General features: G+C 46.1%; 1 protein-coding gene across 2 annotated transcripts; it reads right to left on the bottom strand.

Moving 5' to 3' along the window:
* Positions 1–175: 175 nt before the first annotated feature.
* On the bottom strand, positions 176–17,521 carry LOC144733561 (F-box only protein 30-like). Of its 2 annotated transcripts, none has more exons than XM_078615549.1 (11): positions 17,250–17,521; positions 14,649–14,727; positions 10,785–11,048; positions 10,102–10,308; positions 9,433–9,897; positions 9,052–9,171; positions 8,274–8,491; positions 6,553–6,697; positions 4,564–4,794; positions 3,830–4,129; positions 176–3,581 (listed from the first exon to the last, which is right to left on the bottom strand). In XM_078615549.1, exons 2-11 carry the CDS (start codon positions 14,649–14,651, stop codon positions 3,384–3,386), a joined length of 2,151 nt encoding a protein of 716 aa, XP_078471675.1. In that variant the 5' UTR covers positions 14,652–14,727; positions 17,250–17,521; the 3' UTR covers positions 176–3,383. The 2 variants fall into 2 exon arrangements, with proteins under 2 accessions (XP_078471675.1, XP_078471674.1); XM_078615548.1 differs by having other exon boundaries at positions 6,553–6,700.
* Between the last annotated feature and the right edge of the window lie 1,911 nt (positions 17,522–19,432).

The following is a 19,432-nucleotide window of genomic DNA, read 5'->3' on the forward strand; positions in this document are numbered from 1 at the left end:
GTTTGCGAGTCTGCTTGGGTGTTATGTTCGTGGCTCCATGGCAAAGCAATCATTCTGCCGTGTTGAGATACACTGGTGAGTGAAAAGATATTTTAGATATGGCCTGTAGAAATCAGATTTTATTTAAAAGTAGCGTCTTAAAAGAGTAAGAATACCTGTAAAAAAAATGAAACTCTTTTTTTAATTGTCACATGCAGGACACTTTATTGTGAAACGATGGAAATGAACAGCATTCTGCAGCCAACGTCTCATGGGCTCCGAGCTTGGGGAAGCATTCCGCTTTTTGCCGCGGCGACGCAGTAAACACCATAAGTGAAAAGCGAACAAAAAGTGAAAAGGCCAAACTTGGCCATGGCAGGGTGGGAGTCTGGGGCTGGAGCACACAAGTCTTGACCCTAGCTAAGCCAATCAGTCCCAAGCACTAGCCCTACCCCAACGACCACCTGCCCTTTTTTTCATTTTGGTAATTCTTTTCACTTGTGGTGTTTACAACTCCCTTCAAATTCCCCTCTCAAAGGCTGTGGTTCACAGTGCCCTGCAATTGAAAAACACTCCACCTTAAATGTGCCCGCTTGCATTAATCGGGCACTGCAAACACCTCTGCGTTGACAATAAACGAATTCTAACACACTCTATACAACGATGAGAAACTCGTTGGACAAAAAAGTAAGTGCAGGCTGCATACGAGCAAAAGGTCATTTTTAAACACCCAAATGCGTGATGGCGACCAAAGGGTCAGTCCAAATTAAGCCTTGCATGCCACATGACATCACCATACTGCGTGTGTAATGCACTCAGCCTCGCTCGAGACCACAAATTCAAGAGAACTGTGGCCATGATTGCAGAACAATGAGACAATCATATGCCGGGATCCTATGCTGTTATAGACATCACGTTTTGCATATATTATGATCTGTGTTGAACCAACTGCTGTGGCAAAAGGCACACCTGAACTATGCAAACTGAGCTAGCAGACGCCAAAGTCAGTGCTATGTCAGGGCAACCGGCTTCACAACTATCAGTGTGGCTCCACACATGAGAGGCCATGCTCGCCAAATCTCTTCCAGTGGTGGGCATTTATGTGTGTTGGGCATGACGTGTTTTAAGATATTTGTCAACTGGGTCATGCCTACCTTTAAATGAAGCCACACCGGGAAATGATCTGGTGTAGGTTAATTTGATTGTTGAAGGTACAATGAGACCATCAGACGTGTGTTGGAAAGAGGTTGCCTGTTGTCCTACTCTAGAGGACGGTGCATGCTTGGCTCCCCGATTACCCAGGAGGAGGGAAACGAGACTACATTAGCACAGGCTTAACTGCAGAGACACCACGGCACGAATGCTGTCCATATGAACCACATGGAGTAGTGTCGCATGCTCCTCCGAGGCTGTAAACAATGCACAATGCAAACACTGCGGGATGTGTTTATAAACGTTATTCTTCGGGCTGTGATCGCAAAGGTGATGAGACGAAAAAAGAACACACAACCTGACCGAGTGGGAAGCTCAATATGGCTCAATTCCTTTAGGGAACCCATAAACGGGGGAAACCTTGGCATTAAAAGGCAATTGAACTGAAGCATAATCTGCGATGTAGCCGATGACCAAATAACCGGAAGTGTGCCCCATCTTGTCAGATGGGTTGAGCCTGCATAGCGCTTGGGATGAGTGACCACTCTGGGCTGCTTTGGGGATACATGGTGGACATCAAAGGGCAGTGCAGCAAAATGAATTGTTGTACTGTACTATGCCCCCACTAAGACGCTCCCCACCTTCACCAATACACGCTGACTTGCGTATGCAGATAACGCCAACAACCAACAGGGGGTTATAGAGGCCTTTGTCCAGCAGTGGAATGACAAAACATGGCTGTGCATGTACAAAGTGAAGCTTAGGTAAGATTAGTCCTGGAAAGCGAAGTGGTCATGACCTTATTGAGCATCGGTTTTGCTCCGGTCTTGTTGACGGATCTCAATGGAGTTGTGCCTGGCTGAAGCGACAGAATAATGGATATGCGCACACGTGTGGCAATCAGCAGTGCAGAAGAGTGATCCCCAGCATCATGTTAACGTCTATAAGTTGGCTTCTATAGGAAGCTGAGAATTGACATTTACAACAAAAATCTATTGCTTAGTTCAAGGAAGGCAATACAATACAATATAGGCACCCGTTAGGTATGCAGAGAGGTCTGAAAATTGTTAAACGTGACCACTAGCGACGGTGTAGGTTAAACAATGTGCGTGCCAACTTTGGAATATTAATGGCAACACTCGACGTGAATGCACAAGTAGCTGGGTTTCAAGTGGGTCGTGTAGTCACACGCACCTACTCGCTTCAGCGCGCATCAGTGTTACGTGAGCATCGTGGGTCAGAGAATGCTTGGCTAGACCACAGCCCAGCTGTCGAAATGGTCACAACATCTTGGCACACTGTGAACCACGCGGCTTAACTTATTACAATATATCTCCTATTTTTGAATTTTATAGTTACAGAAATAATAAAAGTATTTGAGCAAATTCCATTATGCTGTAAGCTATGGTGTTGCGACAAATACCATAATTGCAAAAGGGATGTGCACTTCGTTACTCCGACATTTTAAGTGCTGTGCTTAGCTTAATTCAAATGTGACCTTAAGAGTCTAAAAATAACCATTCACTTGCCGGACTGGCTTGTCACACTTATATTTTTTAGAGCATACGCTTTTCAAGAGGTTTCCGCTTGGGATTTTTGCCAACTCATATTAATTATGAGCACGTATGCATTATTGTAGAAAATTAGTGCCTGGAGAAAGTCCAAAAAGCATGAGAAAATAAATCCCAAAACTCCAGCGGCAACTCGGAAACCTCCTAACCACACCACCTCATAGACCTCGTATCCACTGTACCATCAACCCACGCCAGAGCCGTGGTGAGCCAGCCCAACTCAGGAGGTGCCAAGGTTGTTTTTCCCACTGCTGACATCACATGCCATGAACTTGTCATGAGCCCTGACCCTGGTGGCTCTGCATGGCTTTGAGTCACATTTTAGGTGTCTTCTGAGGCAGGCGTATCAAGGTTTGGTTGCGGCTCGGCATGGCAGAGAGAAAATGGAAAACCACCCGTACTCTGAGGGCCCCACGCTGGCTTAGCTCGAATGTGGGAGTGAAAAAGGGGCATTACAGACACCTCCGTTGCTCTGCAGGTGGGTGTCTTGTGCACCTGACAGCCCAATCTCTACACGATCCACCAACCCCATATTCAGGCTGCTGGAGCAGCAGGCGCCCACCGTGGCCACCGTGGCCATCAGACGCCGGCACGGCGAGACGGGGGGTGCTTTCGCCCGCAGCGGCAGTGCTCCCCCACCGCGTCCCGCATCTCGGCTCTGCTCGCGCGTACGCCGCGGCGTCACACGGTGGGGCGCAGGCTCCTGCGCAGGGCTCGGCGCGCGTGCTCGCGGGGCCCGCCCATGCAGGGCAGCGGCACGGCGTCGGTGCGAACCTCCACGGTGTAGCAGGGGCAGTGGCGCAGGTGCTCCGACATGCTGGGCGTGTCGGCGAACGCCCAGTGCCGCACAGGCTCGAACGCCGTGCTGAAACTCCACGCCTGCACGCCGGACCGATAACGATGGCAATGGATATAGAGATCACTTTGTGAGAGAAAGGTCGCTGCTGAAAGATTATCTTTGTGATCGTGGCAATGGTGGAGATAACGGTGAAGATGCTGCCGATAATAACGATGGATGGTGGAGACGATGATAGTGGCGGTGGAGATGACAGCAACGGATAAAGCCTGTGATGTTACTGATCAAAGGCGACTAATGATGATGACGACGATTACGGTGAGCGGCTTGCCTTGGCTTTCGTGCTCCAGAAGGCCCGACCGTCGGGCCCCCGTGTTCGCTCCCACACGAGCGCCACCATGCCGCGTTCGTGCAGCAGGCTGGAGCACACGTCGCGCATCGTGCGCGACACCAGCGCCAGCTGGCAAAGGCTGAACCCATCGAGCATAGCGGCCACGCGGCGCACGATCTCGAAGGGCAGCGCGCTCAACTGGTCAGCGCTGCCGTTCGCATCACCAGACGGTGATGGCGATGGCTGGCTCATGCTCACGCCCAGAGCTCCCATCTCCGCGCTGTGCACCAGCCGGTAGCCCTGCATAACACAACAGCTTTTACAACACAGACTACACTAACCTGGCTCTGGCCGCTGCAATGACAGGACACTGAAATACATTGTCATCGACTTTTACAGGTATTTTGTCAATCCACGACTGGATGACGCCAAAATCAGGAAACGAACGCCTCGACCCCCAGCCCTGACACTAATTAAAACAAAAAACAGGGTCTGGGCTCAGACCATCAACTCACGACACTTTAGAACACAGTTCATTCACAAGCAGCCAAAACCTAGCTACAAACCCAGAAGCTCAGAAGTGGAGCCCGTCCCTTAATAGACTGGCGCGTGCCATCTCTGCCATCCCTTTAACTGAACTGCAAGCGACTGCCCAAAGAACCGCCACGATTACTTAAGGCACCGGTCGAAGGGAGACCCAAGCGGCAGGCAATCCGCAACCGGTGAAGTGGCACCTGCGCAACGGGGCACAGCCGGCGCTGCGAGTGCGAACAGCCGTAGTGCGCGAGCGGGCAGCGCTGCTCCAGCCAGCCATTGAGCGCCGAGTGTACGTCGCCGTGCGAGTTGCGAAAGTGCCACGAGAACTCGTCACGACGGAAGCTCTGGCCGCAGACGAAGGTGAACACGGAGCGCTGCTTCGTGTGGTACATGGTGACGCAGTCTTGCACCAGGTCCAACGCCAGAACCTAGTGGTGGCAGACATGCAATGGACAGAGACAAGACAAAGAAATGCTTAGCCATGGCTGGGACAGGGAGAGACAAACTGTTTAACGGTAGAGTACACGATCCAACTAAATATGAGCCCGACCCCCAACGAGCCAATTGCGCAAGATAGCCCGACCTTGTGACCCAAACCACAACCTACTCTCCTCTTAAATTTGTGTTGTTTTTTCACTTCTAATATTTACCAGATTCCCTCCCCAAGCTGTTTCAGAGTGCCCTTTCCACCGTCAATGTTCCCACCTACGTTTTGAGCCTCTGCTCACTCCTCTGTGTTAGCAATCAACCGATTCTTACACGTTCTGTAAAAGGTGAGCGCAGGTTGGCAACAAATAGGAGTAATTGCATACGTGAAAGGTGATTTATAAACAGCAAAAAAAAGGTGCCATTGTAAACATACAATTGGTCCCCCCATGAAGCTTTACATGTCATGTGACATCACCACAATGTGCGTACAATGCCGATAGCCCTGTATTATACCACCGACTCATGCGGGTCAAAATCGAGGCCAAAATATTTTAGCAGCAGCGAAAGATAACCGTATAGCCATTCCTTTCTTGTGTGGAATCATGGGTATAGTTTAGCCACCAATGACTACCGTTGCCTTTTCTTTCCGATGAGTTTCTGGCTCTTCTTTTCCGATGCGTTTCTCATTAACAGAAAGTTTTAGAATGTATATACTGTATATACCCCCGGCGAAATTTCCATCAAAACTGGAATGGCGAAAAGGTCATGTGTTCAGGACAAGGCAAAGTCTCTGTTGTCTAGCCAGTAATGATGTTTACACACCGAACCAGGTTCTCATATTTAAGGGATGACTGGCCACTGCTTCCCACACATGTAAACACTCACTCACATGTAAACATTTAGTCACCTTGTGGGCCTTTGTATATATATTTTTAAAAAGGCAGCCAACTAGGTCAGTTTAGAAAATTCGCCCCACCAATTTCGAACGCTTAATAGGGATGCATTAGTTTAGCAACAAGGGATAACACAATGTGAAATGGTTAAGTTGATGATGATAATGAGAATGACAGCCCTAACGGTGGTGACGTTGATAACAACGAAGACGATCATGTGGCTTCTGCATATGATTACAGTCCTTTTGCTGATGCTCACAACGACACTTGGCTCCAAACACATAAGTGTGCAAACTTAATTTGGAGCTTTCGTGACTGCAGGAATTACTCTTTGGTTATTTCGGTAAAGTCACGTATAAAGATAAAATAATAAATTAAATACTAGCAAACGACGTTTCAATTGCAACACAAGCAATCATCATCAGGTATAAATGAAATAGAAACACAAATCTAGTATACTTAGAAATGTAATGTAATACAACAGAGAGTCAGATAACATAACAGTCAACACCCTACCTGGTTGATTACGTTCTTCCTGAGAATGCTAAATTTGAGAGAGAGAGATAAAACACAGAACCAGAGACATATAGACAGACACATAAGCAGACAGATATCACAGAGATACATAGAGAGAGACAACACAGAGACACACAGAGACACACAACATAGACACACAGACAGACATATAAGCAGACAGATATCACAGAGATACATAGAGAGAGAACAAACATAGGCACACAGAGAAACCATGCCTCTGTGTCGAGGCCTTAAATAGAGAGAGGGGGCATTTGTTGTCTTTGAGCTTGTTATCAAATTTCTCACACACACACCCCCCACCCCCCTTGCGATGCAGCCTCCACACACCTGTGGCAGTGGTGCTACAGCGAGCTCTTCCTTCCGGAGAAATCCCGTGTCAGAGGCAAGGTTCGCCAGGAAGTCCTTGGAGGCCAGGAGCGTGGGGAAGACGAATGTCTGCGTGCCCACGTCGACGTGGTATCCATCTCCAGTGCTGCTGATGAGGCAAGCAGAACTAAAGCCGTCAATGAAAAATCTAAACGACACCTCCGGCAAGCAGGGGTAAAGCTCGGGGTTGTCGTCGGCTAGGTTCCGTACGCACACGAGTACCCACCCGTTCTGCCGGGGTGTGTAGGCCGAGGCAGCCTTGCACTGCGCCAGTGTTCCTTTGTCCCATCCCGACGTGCATTGCCCAGCATTGCATTGTCTACCCAGACCGAAGTATAGTTCCTAGCCCTATTCCCTGTAGTGTAGTGGTTCTCTACCGGGGGTACACGGTGATTGATAAATGTGTAATGATATCGTGCATGAAAGTCATCGGTGAATAATCATGTATGAATCTGCCAATTGAAAATAAATATGGTAAAAAGTAAATCCATATGGTAACCTAGAAAGATATAAAAGACCTTTCTCAACTCACTGATTGTAAACAATGTGGTTTCCAAGAGCAACCAGCGAGCACGAACTAATGACGTCACGCATGCAGAGCGCCCGTTGAATTTTTTTTACTCGCTTGCAATTACGAGCTCGTTAGGATGGTACCTGACAAAATGGACAATTGGCTAAAATACTGATGTTCATTATTCATAGAATTATTTCTCAGACCCATGTTGGGTCAGGTAAGGGGGTACTCGGTTGAAACAAAATTTAACAGGGGGTATGGTAGCCAAAAAAAGCCTGAGAACCACTGCTGTAGTGCATTGGTCTGTCCTCGCTTTGAATTGGCACGCCCTTACCATGGCCCTGTATACAACCCATAACCCAGTGTATATTCCTACTGCACGTACCTAATCCCACCCTTAGTATCTATGGCTACCGTAGGACCTTTATGTTCCCTGTCATATGTATCCTTACACCTAATGTCTTTCCATATCACCTACCCGATAATGAATATGCCCTGCCATGTATATCCTCCTTTAACCATAATGTAGTGGCTATCCGTATCGTAATACTTTGCCCTACCCTTGTAGTATTTACCCCTCACCCTGTTTTATACCGCTACTCCACAGTGTCTACCCCAATACTAATCAATGGTGGAGCATACATTTTCAGGTGGGGGGGGGGGCAACCCCTCCAGCAATGAAAAATTATAGGAGTTGGTAGTAAGTAAGGACTTGTGCCTTGCTTTTTATTCGACACGTGTGATCGGCATCACGCTCGCAAAAGGTGAATGCCTTCGGGGAAGTCGTGTACTGTTTACGCAACTGCGCATAATTCTGAGTCACTTATAACTGCTTTGCCGTTACTTATTGCCAATTATGGACTCAGACTATTGTCCTATCTTCCCATAGAGTCCCTGGCACGTAATAATATGCTACACAGTGGCAGTGGGGGTCGCAAAATTCCGATTTATTACTAATAAACCCAAATGATCCGATCGAAATTAGGGATTTCGATCGGATCATTGCGGGGACACGTGCCACCCCACCCTCTTCCCCCACTGGCTCCGCCAGTGGTGCTAATGTTAACCCACAGTGCAACCGGCCTGCCAGATGGTGTCAATGCCTACACCCCGTGCTCCACCCTGACCTCTAACTCATCACTGTGCATTGCCCCCCCCGCTTTCACACCGCATGTCGGAGATGCCTGTGCCTGGCCGCGCCTCCCCCTCCAGGCAATACATGAAGGCAGCCGTGAGCACGTCCATGCGGCCCAGGCTCGAGTGCTCCGCCTCCTCGTCCACCCCCGAGTTCAGGTCGCTTGTGTCCACGGCGCGGTCCTCTCGGCTGCGCCGAAACTGCAGGGCATCGCCCAAGCGCGACTTGTAGCCCCGGAACGACGTCGGTACCTGGGGGCGGAGTACGGGGTCGTCACGGTCAGGTTCAGAGTTATTTGGCTGCAATACATTTCCACGTGCCAAGTCACTTCGTTGAGCTATTATTTGTGGCCAGGTGGCTTCTAAAAAAAGAGCTCTGTGGGCCTTACCTGGTCAAATAAAAAAAATGTTTTAGTTTTAAGTGGGCATGTGTGAAAAAGAGCTTCCTAGCTCATCGGATTTCTCCGGGATAAATAAAGATTCTGCTTCGGAGGTGTCAACGGCACTGTCCAAGGGCATGAAAAAGTGAAAAGCAACTGAAACATTTTAAAGAGGCCCGACTGCAGTACTGGAGGTCTGGTTGGGATAGGATTAGAGTCAGCGGCAGGACTAGTACTCATGGCCGGTGGTTGGCATGGGCTCTGGTGCAAGGAATTAAATGCATGCCCCCCCCCTGCCCAAGTTCCCCCCTCTTTGTAGCCTTGCACCTGGGCGACTCCGGCCCATAGGCCCCAGGTACAGCCGCACGGCCCGTACATTAGATAGCTACGCCACTGCCAGTCACATACATCGTCAACATCGGAGGAACATACCTTGAAAGTGCTGACAGTGGTGATCGCCTGCGGCTCCAGGGAGCCGTAGACGAAGTCTTGTTCGCGTGGCGTGCACGCCGCTCGTTGTCCAAAGTGGATGAGCATGCTGCCCTGCTGGCTCTGGCAGAGAGAGGATGGAACATTTGCTGTCGGTGGGACCCACCTAAGTCGCTCCCGCTCCAAAGTGTTCACACAAGATCAAACGTTGCACAACGGCGGAAAATGCCGCGTACCTTGCGTGCTGCACTAAAAAAACAACGCGCACTTCACCACCAAACGCTGCGCACTTTTCAAGCTGTACTAGCACACACTAAATAATGCGCACATGCAATATCAGGCGCTGCACACTGCACTGGCGATACGCCACCTGTCCGCACCCACCTGGCACGAAGTTGAGTCCGTGCCGTTGGAGCCTCCCGCTAGCGGGAGCAAAGCGGCGGCACCGCCGTCTGGCCCCGTCACGCCGTTGTGCGGAGGGGGCAGCACCGGCCCGTCCTCCGTAGGGCCCCCCATGGTGCTGGCCGAACCCGCCACGGAAGCCTCCGCCTTGGCGGTGGCACGCTGCTGCGACCGTTCCTTGCTGAACAGGGCAGCGTCAAATGTGTCCACGATGGCTCTCACGACCTCGTCCGTGTCACCAGTGTCCTCTGTGTCCCGGGACGCGGGACAGCCACGGCCTCCCGTCGCACGGTCCGTGCCATTGTTGAGAAGGTCAAGTGCGGCCTCCAGGCACTTGGTGGTCTCCATGGTGGCTCTGTACAAGTCCTGGAGGTCCTTCTCGAGATGACCCTTACTTCCAGCCGGAGAAGTAGGACACGCAGCATCAGCGGTGGGGCAAGGCATTATCTGTGATGGCAGAAATCATCATCATCACCATCATACTTTTTTAGTGTCATCATAATAATTTCCAAAGTAATTTGCAGTGTTAATATCATTATGATCATTATTACCATCATTAACATAATCACCATCGTCACCATCACCATGACCATTTTTATCATTATCACCTTACCACGTCGATAATGATCATCATCATCACTCAGAACTCACTGGTGGCTCTGCCATGAGCTCTGGGAAGAGCCGCGCACCCTGAAGAGTCTGCAACAGCAGCCTCTGGTCGCGCTGAGCCACGGCGAGATCCAGCTGCTTGTCAGGGTCTCCATGGCGACACAGCTGCTCAAACAGCTTGCGGTCCGTGTAGCTGATGGGCCAGCGGTTCCATTCCATGCTGCAGCATACCACGCTGGCAGGGCATGTCTGTGACATAGGGAGTAGCAGTGGGTCAGGGACAATTATACTTCCATTTAAATCAATACAACCATGAAGGATGGGTAAGAGTGAGTGATGGAGCAAGTGAGTGAAAGTGTGAGTAAAAGGGTGAGTGAATGGCTGAGTGAGAAAGCGTATGAGCAATAGAGTAAACAAGCGAGCATGTGAGTGAGAGAGATTGTGATTGCATGACAGGAAAGTAAAGGGGTAAGTTAGCACGTTTGGCTATTTCCAGTGCAAAAGAAGTTCAACATACATACATACAATGATAGAGCCAGCGAGTTGGTGAGTGAGTGAAAGGGTGACAGAGAAAACTAATTTGAGAGTGTGTGAGTTAGAGAGACTGTGTACGAGTGAGTGGGCGACTAGTGAGTGAGCAAGTGACCACGGTAATAAACAGCGAGCAAGCGGCCGAGCGAGTGAACGAACGAGCAACCCAGCACACACGAGCGAGCCACGCCCACCTGCAGGTGCTGACCCAGCCTGCACCGCTGCATGGAGAAGGGGCACCCGAAGTCGCGGTTGATGCAGGGCACGCGCTCCAGGGGGCACAGCAGCGCGTGCTCGTCGCCCTTGCACGCGTGGTAGCGGGCGCCGCACGCGCACGGGCAGCCCACCTGCGCGCAGCACACGCGCGCCTCGGGCGTGGCGCGGCAGCGTGAGCTCACACAGCTCAGGCAGTGGGCATGGGCCGAGGGAGGCGGCGGAGAGGCCCCGCTGCGACGACGCTGCGCGAGACACCAGATGCGGGGGGGGGGGGTCACGGGAGGGGTCAGGGGGACGCAGAAGAAATATGGGGAAGTGTGAAGGGGATAATCATTTTCTTGGTTCTTTCGGTAAAGTCACGTAGAAGGGAAATAATAAAACAATAAAATTAAAACATAATTAAATAATTCTCACGACGTTTCGGCCACAACACAAGTAGCAGGACGGCTGCTTGCATTGTGGCCGAAACGTCGTGAGAATTATTTTATGTTTTATTTTTATTATTTTATTATTTCCCTTCTACGTGACTTTACCGAAAGAACCAAGAAGATGAATCCCTGCAGTCACGAAAGCCTTAAATCGGGATCATCATTGTTATGTTATTTTGTTACTCTTTTGTCAATCCCACCGTTTCATTTGCAAAATCTGTTATGTCTGTGCTGTGTGAAATATTTGGCTTGTTTTGTTCCAACCAATACATCTACAGCTTTGTCAATTCTCTGCTTGATTAAGACCTCCCCGTGCCATGTCAGTCATGGGAATTATTTAACTACACTTTGCAAACCTGGTGAGTGCAGGTTGGTAAACTGATGTTAGCCATGGCCAAAGGTCACTGGGTTTATAGCTCAATGTTAACTAACCGCTGTGCCACTGCTGTCCCCTATCACTGATCTTATTCTTTTTAATTGTCTTCACCATCGACATCACCGTAGTCAACATCATCGTCAACATCATGTATGCTTTTATAATTACATACATCTCCAGTGAATCTCCATCAACATCACTACCGCCTACAACAGAAAATAACCATTGACACTCCAGTATGTGTGTGACCTTACCCAAAGCTATATAATACAAAAAATACATGTGCATAAACCAGGTGAGAACCCAGTAAGTGAACACATCTCTATGGCAACTGAAACCTGGGGGGGAAATACAGAAAGAAAGACAAGTTAACTAAGTAAAAAAATGTGCAAAAAAATTAAATTTAAGTATCATAAAAAACCACGCTTGTTGAGTGTTAGCACTGCGTGGCTGTATGGAATGATGGCGTGAGTATGGCCCTGTTTATCCACTTTCACTGCCTTGGTACTGATTCTCAACACAAGCTCAATGGCTTGGCAACCATAATCTCTCCTCCCCCCACCACTCAACTTCCACAGCGTAACCCACACTCAACACGACCATAAAAGGTTTCCAGATGAGCAGCCGCACGAGAACCGGGAGTAAGGGATGAGGGCGGCAGCATCTTAGCAAAAGGGGGGGGAAATTACTTAAAGAGTCGTGTCTGTCTGAAATACTTTTCAGCATCTCAAAGTTCCTGCTTCTCTCCATTCACTTCAATATCCACGCAGTCGATAAGCAACCTTTTCTGGGGTTTGCATTGGAAAAAGGCCAGCACAGAATTACCGGGCTGCTCATAATTGCGCAGTGCCAAGCTACGGTCTTCAAAAAGTGGGTGCCTTGCCAGTGTGTATACAGCAACAATGTGCTTCAACATAAACAACGTCAACTTTGCACGCTGCTTGGGATTTACACGCTAACATCCGTTGGCACTTAAAAAAAAACTACTAGTTCCATACTCACTGTTTAAACGTACAATTTCTGTGGATGAAATATTTATAATGAGGAAAGCTATAATGATGGCTGGATGTTTACATGTACACAGACCGGCGAGCGTAGGGTTCGTTGCACTTAGAGAGGACAAAGCGCAAGATGGAATGTGCGCCTTTTGGCGTCATCTGGTCCAACCCAAGTGAGACTAAGGAAAGCTGTCTCGGGTGTGGACCAATCAACTTCAAGGACAATGCATATATTATCAGAGTTATGTTTTTTGTTTGCATTATGGCAGCAGGTATTGTGGTTTATGCAAACATGACTCCTTGTAAAAAAGGTGTCAGTTTTGATGCCAGATAGAAGGGTAAAAAACCAATTATCAAGATGGAAAGATATTTATGAAGGGATCCCACCATCCCCGATGCTTAAGGAGTTGGCAGAGTTTTCACTCGAATGGTTTAAATCTTGAGCTAAATGTGACCTTTAGGTCTGTCTCTAAAGAAATACCACGCAACGAACCACCAGTGCTTTACTGCACCGCGAGAGCATTTAATAACACAATTAAACCCCCAGCATCCCATTAATCGTAGCTGCGTCCAACATGGTTTATGGCTCGCACCTTAAGGGACATTCACAATGGGCATTTTTTTTTAAAAAAAAGCTCTTTACACATTTTTAAATTGTGACTGGAATCTGTTTTATATGTATTGCAATAAAGTTGGAGGCTACAAACATTCAGCAGTTGTTTCCACTATAAAAGTTTCATTGCGTTTTTGTCAGATGTCGCTGAGCAGCCCGGGTGGCTTTCGTGGTCAGTGCACTCACAACTGAGCCAATTTGCACAGAGCTGACAGTTTATATCCTACCACAAACAAGACAGCGAAGAGGTGCTGGGTTTATTTCCGGGAATAACGCGTAAAATAATTTGTATAATTTCATTATAGAACTGACTACTGGTACAAATATTGCAATGCATGCCCCGCCTAAAGAAGATACTTCAGACTCATTGAGACTTTTCAAGATAAATAAATAACTATATTATATCAGTATAGCCAATATCTATTGCGTAAACGCTCACACTGCAGCATAAACATGCGCACACTTGGGCGTTTTAATTCACAGATCGATTGTGATTGAGCAAAGTGAGGATATAGAGTACATCCAGAGTGAAGAGTAGACCAAGCAAGGGTTGACCTACAGCAAAGAGTGTGTCACAATAGAGGTGATGGTGCTGGTGCCTGTGATGAACACGATGGTAGTTGTGATGCCAATAACTTATGTGGGCAATGACGAAAACAAGTTAAGAGCATGTGCCATTCACACAAGTTGGCCTATTGGCGTCAATCATGCCAAAACAATTCAACATGTGAAAGTTAAATTTCGATTTAAAGCTTTCGTGACTGCAGGGATTCATCTTCTTGGTTCTTTCGGTAAAGTCACGTAGAAGGAAAATAGTAAAATAATAAAAATAAAACATAATAAAATAATTATCACGACGTTTCGGCTTGCGTTGTGGCCGAAACGTGAGAATTATTTTATTATGTTTTATTTTTATTATTTTCCTTCTACGTGACTTTACCGAAAGAACCAAGAAGATGTGAAAGTTAGCCACGGCTAAATAAAAAAAGTTTGTCATTACGTATATTGCAATCTCGTCCAAACATCATCCAAATACAGTTATCCAAATTATTATTGCAAGAGATAGAACATCTCTAAGGGCCCAAACCTGGATATTTACGAGACTTTACGATATTTCAGTGGCCTATAAATGTCCTCTCACATTCATGAAGTAGTACGCTTATTGTGGAATAAGCGTTTGTGTTCGACACACCTTTACTTGACCTTTTATTTGCAGTAAATGTGAAACCAGATGCCTTGCCAATAGGCCAGCAAATGTACCATGAAATGTGAGTCAGAAATAGTTTTGCATTTCGTTACATAACATTACACTGAAAGACGTGTTATACTCATCCCTTACACGAGTCATTAGCATGTCCAACAACAGATTGATTTGCATAGAAGCAAACATTCCCTAACCATGAATGCAGAGCATGTCATTCACTCACCATGGTTGGGGTCCTTCCTCGAAATTGCTGGCAATGAAATCACGTGGAACTCCAAATTACTCTCAGCATGGTACTGACCCTGCACAGTAAGGAACACACGAAATGGGGCAGCGATTCAGTGTTGACTGCAAGGTGGCAACGTGTCTGTGAAAACATCTATCCCCTTGTATGCAAGGGCATTCTCCAAGGACTCCCGTAACCTCCCACATGAAGACACTACTTTATAAGGAAATGTAAAAACATCCCAATGCAAGACTATCTTGAATTCCAATGTAGCACCAATGTAAAGAGACTTAAGTCATTCTGAATACAAGACATCATTGTTGTTGTTTAATACAATTTCACAGACATCGTATTTTACACAAACGATAACTAGCATTTACAATAAAAAAGTGTTGTCGATGTTAAAAAACACTGTTAAATTTCACCTTTCAAAATATATTTTAAAAACTCAAAACTAGATCGATCAGAAAAAGGAACAACTGCTGAAAATAGTTTACACAAATGACATCTAAGCACCAAAGGTGTGGAACTTCCATTAAAAAAAACTGCTAAACACCTGGATGCAATATGCAACTAAAAAAGATGCGAAGTTGCCCATCAATATAAATATGTAATTGATTCACAATTGTCTGTGTTGACGATGTATTAAAAGGAAAACGTTGATGTCATTAAAGCAACAATTCAGGGTGACCTTACTGCACGAGTCTTTTCAGCAGATTGTTGTTGGATGAGGGAATGCAAAGGTCACATTATGTCAGCAAACTAAACAGGGTAATGTTAGTACATATGGTCACACAGTGATTTGCAAAGAATACAGCTTTGCAATAAAATCCTACCAACCCAATACATCTTATAGCATGATGCTAACAATGTTCACGGTAATATTGTTAATCGGTATTTCATGGTCACCTTGAAAATTCCTAAGCAGGTGGTAGAGCATTACTGCTCCATTTAACAACACCATCACTACTACTACACACCACAAAAAGCATCATCATAACCTCGATGGCCATGACCAACACAAACGTCACCACCACCATCAACTCTATCGTCACCACAAGACCAACGGCCAATTGTAATTATCTAACCTTGCTGCTGTAATAATCATAATTATTACAACAGCAAGGTTAGATAGCAATTATAATTACTTTTACAGCAGCAATGCTAGTTGAAATTACACTGTGATTCCAATGAATTACGAATGACACAATTACAATTGTAATTTATCTAACCTCTGTTCACCAACATCACCACTATTTCCACTCTCAATATCAGGAACAGTATGACCACCACTACCAACCACTACTACTGCTACGATATGCACCACCACGAGCACCTCAACCTTGATCACACGCTTGGGGCTGCCCTTGCCCTGGCACGAAGGTAATCAACAGTCACAAGTTCCAGTCGCCAAAAATACAATGACGACACACGGTCAGACAGCTGCCACCATCGTCCATGAGCTCTGTCCCTCACCAGAGCAGTGGCACCACAACCTCAGACGATGGGGCATTGCGTTTGGTGGCTTTGACTGACATGGTGGGCACCCAAACACAATCGCATGCGCACAATGTTAAGTTGGCTACTGCTATCAGTTTAGATGCACGATCATGTGTGCATATTATGTATGTATTTACGAGTGTAGTGTTCAGGGTGATGCATCTTGCCAATCACAACAGCCAGATCTGAGTTTGGCCAGCGACCTCCTGTCAGGGAGCCTTTGCCACTCCGAATGGCCCCAAAGCGAACCTAGTCTTGAACACTTGGCGAGGAATGACGACTGTTTTAATTAGCAATGCATTATTCAGTAATAATACGATGCAAAAGTGTGGAAACACGCTTTCCCTTCGCAATGAATTTGTTCTGGGGTTTCGAAGCAAATTAATCTGACAAACTAAACCTATTTGAAAGTAGTTTTTTGTAATATTTCCATACTGCACCATATACATTTCTGCTAATAGTACTTCAAAAGCTCCAGTAATAGTTAAATATCAGTGATTTCTCACTCGAACTAGTGTGGGCCACATCCATCTCGTGTGCATTGCCCTGACCAAGTGGAGAAAATGCCACATTACGATGGTAGGAAATGACACACTTTACAGCCAACAGTAATGCAATAACATATACAGTTACAGTCTATCTCATACGGAATTGAGCGTTTCATACTTTTAAAACTGTTAGAAATTTCCATCAACACATTTTAATGTTTTTAAATGGACCGTGTCGAAGTTTAAAGGGACATTGTTCAAGTGAGTCTTAAAAATAAACTCACCGGCTGTACTACCAACACTGCAGCTGTATACATAATACGTTAATAACAGTATTACAATGTGGCATTATATTTATTGCTATGTTTGATTCCTTACATGTTCTACTTTTGAACGTATAAAATAAGTCATTCAATGTTGTCCATAATTCATATATTAAGTTTATTCAACGTTTTCCTAGGATCGAACATATATATATAAAGAATCAAAGATAGAAACACGTATCATGCATTATTAAATAAACTCTATCCGTGCATTTAAATTAAACACTTTAAAAAACCCCTCTTTAAAATTGACCGCGAATGCGGCCTAGGACACGGTGAAGCCTTACGTCTTTCCTAGCCACCGGATCCGGCCATGCTCGGGGGGCTGCAGCCGCGGCGCACAGGGGGTGTTCCGGTCGATAGTCGGCGTCGACTTAACAAGCGACGGAACGCCGCTCAACGACCACTAAAGTCTGTCGTGGCGTCGCAGACGAGCGGAATTAGCAAACAATTGTAAGTAAAGATTAAAAATAAAGTATGTTGAAGCGCTGCCAAGTATAAGTAATAATAACTGCATTAGTCCCGGCAGCGATAGCCGTAGTGTTGACGTGACGTCATGGCGAGGGCGTGGCTAAAGAATATGAATATTAAGTGGGCGATGACGTAAACGGCTGCGCTCTTGCAACGCATTGCATGACAGATTTGAAGCTTTCGTGACTGCAAGAATTCATACTCTTAGGTTTTTTTCGGTAAAGTCACGTAGGTAAAAAATAAATAATAAATAATACAAAAAGTTATAGAAATAAAATAATAAATCACGACGTTTCGGAGGCAACACAAGCTTCCGTCTTCAGGTGGAACCGTCACAACACAATTGCTGTATCAAAGTCTGAAGATGGATTTATTAAGTTATTTCTATTATTTTTTCTAATAAAATTTTTTGTATTAACTTTTTACCTACGTGATTTTACCGAAAAAAACCTAAGAGTATGAACGCATTGCACGACAGATTTCAACGCAACCTGGCCATGCAATGCAATTTGGGGGCAATCTGTATTCGGGATGTATGTTAAACTTCTTTCGCACCCTACGTGGCCTGGCATCAGCAATGAATGCGACCACGTGTGCTTCGCTGCTGTCTTGCCCGCATTGCTTTCTTACGAAATCCGCATGTTTGTTGTGTGTTCTCCCATTTAATTTCAAAATTTTCTCCGAATCGTGTTTGCAGACATCCGTGTAGGCAATTGTCAGTTTCACATCCCAGTCCATTGTTATATTTCTCTGCTTCCTCCGTGTCGTTCGTGGCTTTGGACAATTTGCTTCTGCTTTGCTAGGTAGGCATTGTCCCCTCTTTAAAGGTTTGTTTTAAATTACTCTATGGTAGTTAAACACGTAAGGATTTCGCGATCAATATCATCTATAATATAAGTTTTTTTTTGTTTGAGTTAGATCGCGTTAATATAAATGCGTCGTTAAACCCGCCACCACCCGAGACAGCCAATTAGCTAGTTGTAATTACTGGCGAAACGTCGTACTCAGATTGTTATGGATTTGCTCTCCAACACACCGGTGTGCTGAACTAGTAACGCATTGGTGTGTCCTGTGTACATGACGCGCCTTACTGATTGGCTGTGTCGGGTGGTGGCGGGTTTAACGACACATTTATATTTACACAATCTAACAAAAAAACTATATTACTCGATGGTAGTTCATTAATTGCAATGCAACGTCGCATATCTGACCATCATATCCACCCTGATAAATTAACTGGACACACCCAGTGAGCAGGCTGAAATCCAAGCGTAACTTGAGCCAGCTCTGAGAACAATCCCTGCCATGTTAAAGAAAATTCCCATGAGCTGAGCCTCAGCAAAGCCATAATCGAACCACTTCACGAAGTGGTATTGTTACTGAGTGAACCGATGCTCAATAAGGTGTGATATATATTCTTAGGTTTTTTTCGGTAAAGTCACGTAGGTAAAAAATTTAAATTAATAAAAGTAAAATAAAATAAAAAATTAAATAAAAATCACGACGTTTCGGAGGCAACACAAGCTTCCGTCATTACCTACGTGACTTTACCGAAAAAAACCTAAGAATATGAATCCTTGCAGTCACGAAAGCTTCAAATCTAGAAAGGTGTGGTATACTTCATGTCAACTTCTGTAGACTGCATCATCCGTATGCCTTGCAGAGACGTTGATGTCTGCCGCTCACACCGTTGGTAAGGGATGATCGATGGAATATAAAAATGAATGTCACCACTTCACACAGGCACATATCGAAAACGTTTATTTGGCACACTGGACAGAGGAGTGCACAATACACCGCCATAAATTAGATGTGTATAGAAGAGGCTTAGCAAAAAAATAAACGGCTAATCATGACACTTATGGCGGGACCCCGGGGTCCCATAAGCCCCCGGCTCTCGCATAAACTGCGTTGCGACGTCGTTTTATGTCTGTTGAAGGCGAACGACACGGCAATCTATTCCTCTCCACGAGCTCTACACGATGCACTGATCAAAGTT

The sequence above is a fragment of the Lampetra planeri genome, chromosome 47 (assembly GCF_965212315.1).
Source record: "Lampetra planeri chromosome 47, kcLamPlan1.2.h2, whole genome shotgun sequence".
NCBI lineage: Eukaryota > Metazoa > Chordata > Hyperoartia > Petromyzontiformes > Petromyzontidae > Lampetra > Lampetra planeri.

Excerpts from the sequence above, each read along its gene's own strand:
- LOC144733561 (XM_078615548.1), bottom strand. Across the intron at positions 10,309-10,784 it reads GGCTGGGTCAGCACCTGCAG|ACATGCCCTGCCAGCGTGGT; the intron begins GTGGGCGTGGCT and ends CCTATGTCACAG. Across the intron at positions 4,795-6,552 it reads CTGTAGCACCACTGCCACAG|GTTCTGGCGTTGGACCTGGT; the intron begins GTGTGTGGAGGC and ends TGCCACCACTAG.